We start from the raw sequence: 8,730 nt of genomic DNA, 5'->3' as shown, positions 1-8,730 counted from the left end.
GATAAGACACGATGTAACAGCAGAATAGTGACTGCAGCTCTGGAGGTGACTGGAGGATGAGACACGATGTAACAGCAGAATAGTGACTGCAGCTCTGGAGGATAAGACACGATGTAACAGCAGAATAGTGACTGCAGCTCTGGAGGTGACTGGAGGATGAGACATGATGTAACAGCAGAATAGTGACTGCAGCTCTGGAGGTGACTGCAGGATAAGACACGATGTAACAGCAGAATAGTGACTGCAGCTCTGGAGGTGACTGGAGGAGAAGACCTGATGTAACAGCAGAATAGTGACTGCAGCTCTGGAGGTGACTGGAGGATGAGACACAATGTAACAGCAGAATAGTGACTGCAGCTCTGGAGGTGACTGGAGGATGAGACACGATGTAACAGCAGAATACTGACTGCAGCTTTGGTTGTGACCGGAGTATGATGCCTGATGATTATACAGTGCACTCTGCTACACTTTATATTATACTGGAGTATTATGGTCGGGGGTCTTACGATGTTACAGTGAGTCCAATATCTCTAACAGCTGAGGGTTTGTAACAATGTCTCAGTGCAAACTCTTTGAGTTGACTGACACATTAACTCGTGGCAGGAGACAGGTTGTCTAGACCGATACACTGTAACAAACCTTTCCTGTGCCTAGTTATACACTGGGACATCGGCTGCCGTCCGTGACAACCCCTGGGGGAAAGTAATGGTGGAAATATTGGAGAAACCCAAGACTCAGAGCGGGACGGGACCCCGGGTGGCAACTAATGACGGTGTTATTTATGGCTGTACGGCATTGGAGACTTTCTTCATCGAGTACTGGTGTTCCATCGGCACCAGCCCCATGATTTATTGGAGGAGCAGAAGCCTTTCCTGGTGACAATGGGCTACCTCATTCCCGGTCTGCAGTTTCCCCACCATCCAGAAATGTCGTCCCGTGGAGAAGCTGGAGCTGCTTAACACCTGGTGGTCTTTGAACCTCTGTGGGGTCTTTTGATTTGGTTCATGCGCCACTACCCAATAAAAGAACTTCATGTCTGGGAGGACCCAGATATTATTCCCAGCTGTGTCCCCGTCCAGAAAGTTGTCCGACTCATCATTCATAAGGAGACCATTATGGGCAATGGTGACCAGCTCGACACAACCAGTGTGCAAAATCAGAGACCAGAGCTTTTTCTGGATCGTGAACAGCTGTTGGTGGTTATCACCATCTATGTCTTTTGGTTTCAGTCCATTGAGGGCTGTGATTTTATCAGATGTGGTACAAAACTTCTCAGCAGTGGTCATCTTCTTGGACAACTCATCCTTCGTCACTTCCAGGAATTTGAGGACTGAGGTACGTTCAGATTTCTTACATATCCGTGCGATGGTGGCCATCTTTTTGGACAACTCTTTCTTCTTTGCTTCCAGTCCTTCAAGAACTGTGGTAGGATCAGCTCTTCGATGGTGGTCATCTTTATGGACAATTCATCCTCCTTCATTTCCAGTCCATCAAGGACTGTGATAGAATCAGATGTGGTACAAAGCTCTTCGAAGATGGTCATTTTTTTTGGACAGCTCATCCTTCTTCGCTTCTAGTTCTTGGATCTCCTCCTGACATAGGGTGGAAGCTTTCTCCACCTGCCTGGAGATCTCACTCTGGACTTTCTTCTCTAAAACTTCCAGATATTGAAAGTCCACATTGAACTTCTTCGAAAGACCCTCGGCTTCCAGTTGAAGCAGTTGACCTTGTTTCATCAGATCTTGCATTCTGTCTGATCTTGATGATCACAGTTCCTCCAAGACATTGTTCAACGTGTCCTTCTTCTTCATTGGAGTCTCATTTAGTGACTCCATCTGGTGTCCCCTGTGTTCGGCTATGCAATAAAGACAGAGATAAGCAACTTTCCAGCATCTTCTTACGGATGGAGCATCTTCTGGCATCCTTATTAATGGTGGGGTTAGACACAACGTGGTGTAGACTCTCAGATGGTCGTGGTGGTGGAGGACTCCTCAGGTTAACACTCTTGGCAATTTATTGGCTATCTAAATTTGGTGACGTATTGACAGATGCGATTTAGTGACTCTATATAGTATTTAATTGAAGGGGTACTCCAGCTACAAGACTAGAAAGAAATTTTTTCAGTACGAATCAGGTCGAAATCACAAGAGTGGGAAATACAAAGAGTGGCGGGGGACCCAGGACGTGCCAAAACCCGAGAGGCCTGAGATTCGCGACTTCTTTTGTTTTTTTCTGAACATTCTAAACGATTGTTCAAGCTTCTATGTTCTGAGCAGGCACGAAGGAGTTAATGGACAGATGCTGCGCAGACTACCCCTCCTGCGTCAGCACACAATAATGGCTTCCCTCATCCCTTCCTGTCTCCAGCTCTACTATTACAGCGAATTCTGGGCCACGTGATGGTGATGTGGACATAGGACCTCCCAGCGTGATATCTGCAAATCATCGCCGCCTCAGCTGCAAACTAAACACGATAGACTATTGCCAAGAGTGTCACTACACCTTCTGCTGGCCTCCTGTGATCGGTGATGGCGTCTGACAATCGGAGGGACGAGCTGACCTGCTCGCTTTGCCTGGACATTTGTAACGAAGCTTCATCGCTGAGATGTGGACACAGCTTCTGCCGGGGGTGCATTGCTCGTCTGCTGGAGATGCTGGGGGCGGCCGGAGTTTATAAGTGTCCTGACTGCAAGACGCAATCCAATTCCTCACCGAGAAAGGACCAGACCTTGAGCGATGTCATCCATGGCTCCCCATCTGCTCAGCCTGGTGAGGAGGCATCTGTCACCGTCTGCACTTACTGTATTCACTCTCCGGTACCTGACATCAAATCCTGCCTTCTGTGTGAAGCTTCTCTATGTCACGACGATCTGAGAGTCCACGCAAAGTCTGCAGAACACGTCGTGTCCAACCCCACCCTTAATATGGATGTCAGAAGATGCTCCATCCATAAAAAGATGCTGGAAGATTACTGTGCGGAAGATTCCTCTTATCTCTGCCTTTATTGCATGGCCGAAAACAGGGGACAACAAGTGGAGTCACTCGATGAGACTCCGATGAAGGACGAGCTGAACAATGTCTTGGAGAAACTGTTGTCATCAAGATCAGAAGCTGAAGACAGAATCCAAGATCTAAAGAAACATGGTCAATTGCTTCAACTGGAAGCCGATGGTCTTGCCATGAAGGTTAATGTGGTCTTTCAGGACATGAGGAAACACATGGAAGTTTTAGAGAAAAAAGTCCTGAGTGAGATCTCCAGGCAGGTGGAAAAAGCTTCAGCACCATGTCAGGAGGAGATCCACGAACTGGAAGTGAAGAAGGATAAGTTGTCCAAAAAGATGGCCATTATCGAAGAGCTGTGTACCACATCTGATCCTATCACAGTCCTCAATGGTTTAGAAATTAAGAAGGAAGAGTTGTCCATGAAGATGACCACCACTGATGAACTGAGTACCAAGTCTGATCCTATCTCCGTTCTAAAGGACTTGGAAGTGAAGAACGTTGAGTTATCCAAGCAGATGCCCACCATCGAAGAGTTGCGTATCACATCTGATCCAATCCCATTCCTCAAAGGATTGAAAGCAAAAGACATTGATGGTGATAACCACCAACAGGACTCTAGAGCTACTCACGATCCGGATAAAACTCTGGTCTCGGAAATTCTGCACACCGGTTTTGCCGAGCTGGTCACCATTGCCCATAATGGTCTCTTCATGAATGAGGAGTCGGAAATCTTTCTGGATGAGGACACGGCTGGGAATAATATTCGGGTCCTCCCAGATATGAAATCCTTTTATTGGGTAGAAACACATGAACCAAAGCCAAAGACCCCACAGAGGTTCAAAGACCACCAGGTGTTAAGCAGCTCCAGCTTCTCCACAGGACGACACTTCTGGATGGTGGAAACAAGTAAGTGGGGGAACTGGAGACTGGGAATGTCGTATCCCAGTGTCGCCAGGAAAGGCTTCCGCTCCTACATCGGCTGTAACAATAAATCATGGGGCTTGTGCAAATGGAACAACCAGTACTCGGTGATGCATGCCTGCAAGGAGATAAAGCTGCCGGATAAGTTTACCTGCCAGCGCTTCGGGATCTACCTGGACTATGAGGCGGGTCACCTGTCCTTCTACGAGCTGAGTGACCCCACCCGACACCTGTTCTCCTTCCACGCCACCTTCACCAAACCGCTTCACGCCATCTTTAGACTCTGGTTGGATTCGCATGGTGGGGCGTGGATGATGCTGAAGAACAGCGGACCTCATGTTGCTACATGGCCAGTGGGGGGCTGTCGCCTGTAGAGGGCGTTAGAGGTTTGCATTGTCTTAATTAACGTGGCACTGCTATATATCAGGGCACAGCTATTAAGGAATGCTGGGCATGTGCCCAAGTGAGAGGTGCATTGGTCATCTGGTAACCAATATTACTGCTATTACTTTCTTCCAGGAGTTGTCACGGATGGCAGCAGATGTCCCAGTGAATAACTAGACACAGCAAAGCTTTGCTACAGTGTATCAGTCTAGATAACCAGCTCCAAACACATCTGTCTCCTGCCATGAGTGTTCATGACCATACCTGGGCAAAGTGCAGCCCGTGGGACACATCCGGCCCTCTGGCTGTTCGTATCCGGCCCACAGCTGAAGGGCTGAAGACAGTGGCCCACGGGTTGCATTATGCGGCCGTCCTTCTCCACCCGGCATCCCGATTTCACCGTTATCCCAATCACCGAGATGCAGATAACGTTGAATATAGAGGTGGTGGAGGGGCTATGTGGGGGCTAATACTGTATATAGAGGGGCTATGTGAGGGCTCATACTATATATAGAGGGGCTATGTGGGGGTTCATTCTGTATATAGGGGTCTGTGTGTGGGCTCATACTGTATATAAGGGTCTGTGAGGACTATCAAACTGTGTGGGGGGCTGTCAGGGATCATATTGTGTATAAAGGGCCTGTGAGGATCATCATACTGAGTGTGAGGCGCTATAAGGACCCTCATACCATGTGTGAGGGGCTATGAGGCCCATCATACCATGTGTGAGGACTGTTATACCATATGTGAGGGCTTGTGAGGCCATCATACTGTGTGTGAGGGGCTGTAAGGGCCATCGTACCATATGTGAGGGGCAGTGAGGACTGTAATATCGTGTGTGGGGAGGGCTGTGTGGACATCATACTATATGGGGGTCTGTGAGGACATCATACTGTATATAGGGGGCTGTGAGTACCTTCATACCGTGTGTGGGGAAGGCTGTGAGGACACCATACTGTGTGTGAGGGGCTGTGAGGACCATGATACCATATGTGATGGGCTGTGAGGACCATGATACCATATGTGAGGGTCTGTGAGGACCGTTATATCATATGTGAGGGGCTGTGAGGCCATCATACTGTGTGTAAGGGGCTGTAAGGACCATCGTACCATATGTGAGGGCTTGTGAGGCCATCATACCATATGTGAGGGGCAGTGAGGACTGTAATACCATGTGTGGGGAGGGCTGTGTGGACATCATACTGTATGGGGGTCTGTGAGGACATCATACTGTATATAGGGGGCTTTGAGTACCTTCATACCGTGTGTGGGGAGGGCTGTAAGGCCATCATACTGTGTGAGGAGCTCTGAGGACCATCATACCATGTGTGATGGGCTGTGAGGACACGTTCATACCATATGTGGGGAGGGCTGTGTAGACATCAAACTGTTTGGAGGGCTGTGAGGACATCATATTGTGTGTGGGGGGCTGTGAGGACCATTATTCCATATGTGAGGTCCTGTGAGGACCATTATACCGTGTGTGAGGGACTATGAGGGCATCATTCTGTGTGTGAGGGGCTGTGAGGACTGTCATACCAAATGTGAGGGCAGTAAGGACTGTCATACCGTGTGTGAGGGGCTGTGAGAACTGTCATACCAAATGTGAGGGGCTGTGAGGACTGTCATACCGTGTGTGAGGGGCTGTGAGGACTGTCATACCAAATGTGAGGGGCTGTGAGGACTGTCATACCAAATGTGAGGGGCTGTGAGGACTGTCATACTGTGTGTGAGGGGCTGTGAGAACTGTCATACCAAATGTGAGGGGCTGTGAGGACTGTCATACCGTGTGTGAGGGGCTGTGAGGACTGTCATACCAAATGTGAGGGCTGTGAGGACTGTCATACCGTGTGTGAGGGGCTGTGAGAACTGTCATACCAAATGTGAGGGGCTGTGAGGACTGTCATACTGTGTGTGAGGGGCTGTGAGGACTGTCATACCGTGTGTGAGGGGCTGTGGGGACTGTCATACCGTGTGTGAGGGGCTGTGAGGACTGTCATACCAAATGTGAGGGGCTGTGAGAACTGTCATAGCAAATGTGAGGGGCTGTGAGGACTGTCATAGCAAATGTGAGGGGCTGTGAGGACTGTCATACTGTGTGTGAGGGGCTGTGAGGACTGTCATAGCAAATGTGAGGGGCTGTGAGGACTGTCATACTGTGTGTGAGGGGCTGTGAGGACTGTCATACCGTGTGTGAGGGGCTGTGAGGACTGTCATAGCAAATGTGAGGGGCTGTGAGGACTGTCATACCGTGTGTGAGGGGCTGTGAGGACTGTCATACCGTGTGTGAGGGGCTGTGAGGACTGTCATACTGTGTGTAGGGAGTGCAGTGTGGACATGATACTGTTTGGGGGTATGTGAGGACATCATACCTTATATAGGGGGCTATGAGGACCATCATACCATATGTGATGACCATCATACCATGTGTGTGGGGCACTGTGAGGACATCATACCGTATGTAGGGAGGGCTGTGAGGACATCATACTGTGTGGGGGCTGCGAGGGCATCATACTGTTTGGAGGGCTGTGAGGACATCATACCTTTTGTATGGCTTTTAGGACATCATACTGTATATAAGGGCTGTGATGCCATCATACTGTGTGTGAGGGGCAGTGAGTACCTTTATACCATATGTGAAGGGCTGTGAGGACATCATACTGTGTGGGGGGCTGTGAGGACATCATACTGTGTGGGGGGCTGTGAGGACATCATACTGTGTGAGGGGTGTGAGGACATCATACTGTGTGAGGGGTGTGAGGACATCATACTGTGTGAGGGGCTGTGAGGACATCATACTGTGTGGGGGGCTGTGAGGACATCATACTGTGTGAGGGGCTGTGAGGACATAATGTGTGGAGGGCTATGAGGACATCATACTGTGTGTGGGGGAATGTACTGTGGGGACATCATACTGTGTGTGGAGGGAATGTACTGTGGGGACATCATACTGTGTGTGGAGGGAATGTACTGTGGGGACATCATACTGTGTGTGGGGGAATGTACTGTGAGGACATCATACTGTGTGGGGGGCTGTGAGGACATCATACTGTGTGAGGGGCTGTGAGGACATCATACTGTGTGGGGGGGCTGTGAGGACATCATACTGTGTGGGGGGAGCTGTGAGGACATCATACTGTGTGAGGGGTGTGAGGACATCATACTGTGTGAGGGACTGTGAGGACATCATACTGTGTGAGGGGTGTGAGGACATCATACTGTGTGGGGGGCTGTGAGGACATCATACTGTGTGGGGGGGCTGTGAGGACATCATACTGTGTGGGGGGAGCTGTGAGGACATCATACTGTGTGAGGGGTGTGAGGACATCATACTGTGTGAGGGGCTGTGAGGACATCATACTGTGTGAGGGGTGTGAGGACATCATACTGTGTGGGGGGGGCTGTGAGGACATCATACTGTGTGAGGGGTGTGAGGACATCATACTGTGTGAGGGGCTGTGAGGACATCATACTGTGTGAGGGGTGTGAGGACATCATACTGTGTGGGGGGGGGCTGTGAGGACATCATACTGTGTGAGGGGTGTGAGGACATCATACTGTGTGGGGGGGCTGTGAGGACATCATACTGTGTGAGGGGCTGTGAGGACATAATAATGTGTGGAGGGCTATGAGGACATCATACTGTGTGGGGGGGCTGTGGGGACATCATACTGTGTGTGGGGGAATGTACTGTGGGGACATCATACTGTGTGTGGGGGGAATGTACTGTGGGGACATCATACTGTGTGTGGAGGAATGTACTGTGAGGACATCATACTGTGTGTGGAGGGAATGTACTGTGAGGACATCATACTGTGTGTGGAGGAATGTACTGTGAGGACATCATACTGTGTGAGGGGCTGTGAGGACATCATACTGTATTGGTGCTGTGAGGGCATCATACTGTGGGGGGAGGGGGGAGGCTGTGAGGACATCATACTGTGCCTGGGGCTGTGAGAACACCATACTGTGTGGGGGGCTGTTAGGACATCATACTGTGTGGGGGGCTGTTAGGACACCATAGTGTGTTGTTGGCTGTGAGGACATCATACTGTGTGGGGGGCTGTGAGGACTTCATACTGTGTGGGGGGCTGTGAGGACATCATACTGTGTGAGGGGCTGTGAGGACATCATACTGTGTGGGGGGGCTGTGAGGACATCATACTGTGTGGGGGGAGCTGTGAGGACATCATACTGTGTGAGGGGTGTGAGGACATCATACTGTGTGAGGGACTGTGAGGACATCATACTGTGTGAGGGGTGTGAGGACATCATACTGTGTGGGGGGCTGTGAGGACATCATACTGTGTGGGGGGGCTGTGAGGACATCATACTGTGTGGGGGGAGCTGTGAGGACATCATACTGTGTGAGGGGTGTGAGGACATCATACTGTGTGAGGGGCTGTGAGGACATCATACTGT

At 50.0% G+C, this 8,730-nt stretch overlaps 1 protein-coding gene across 1 annotated transcript; it reads left to right on the top strand.

Annotated features, from left to right (window-relative positions):
- The first annotated feature begins 2,300 nt into the window (after positions 1 to 2,300).
- Positions 2,301 to 6,794, top strand: LOC141241384 (E3 ubiquitin-protein ligase TRIM7-like). The gene is made up of 2 exons (XM_073668755.1): positions 2,301 to 5,520; positions 6,778 to 6,794. The coding sequence occupies exon 1, from the start codon at positions 2,529 to 2,531 to the stop codon at positions 4,296 to 4,298; it is 1,770 nt and encodes a 589-aa protein (XP_073524856.1). The 5' UTR covers positions 2,301 to 2,528; the 3' UTR covers positions 4,299 to 5,520; positions 6,778 to 6,794.
- The last annotated feature ends 1,936 nt before the right edge of the window (positions 6,795 to 8,730 follow it).

Source organism: Phyllobates terribilis, unplaced genomic scaffold (assembly GCF_046119375.1).
Source record: "Phyllobates terribilis strain yellow unplaced genomic scaffold, ASM4611937v1 Scaffold_998__1_contigs__length_483029, whole genome shotgun sequence".
NCBI classification, from domain to species: Eukaryota; Metazoa; Chordata; class Amphibia; order Anura; family Dendrobatidae; genus Phyllobates; species Phyllobates terribilis.
Note: the sequence above shows the minus strand (reverse complement) of the source record. Positions and strands in the feature narration are given on the sequence as shown.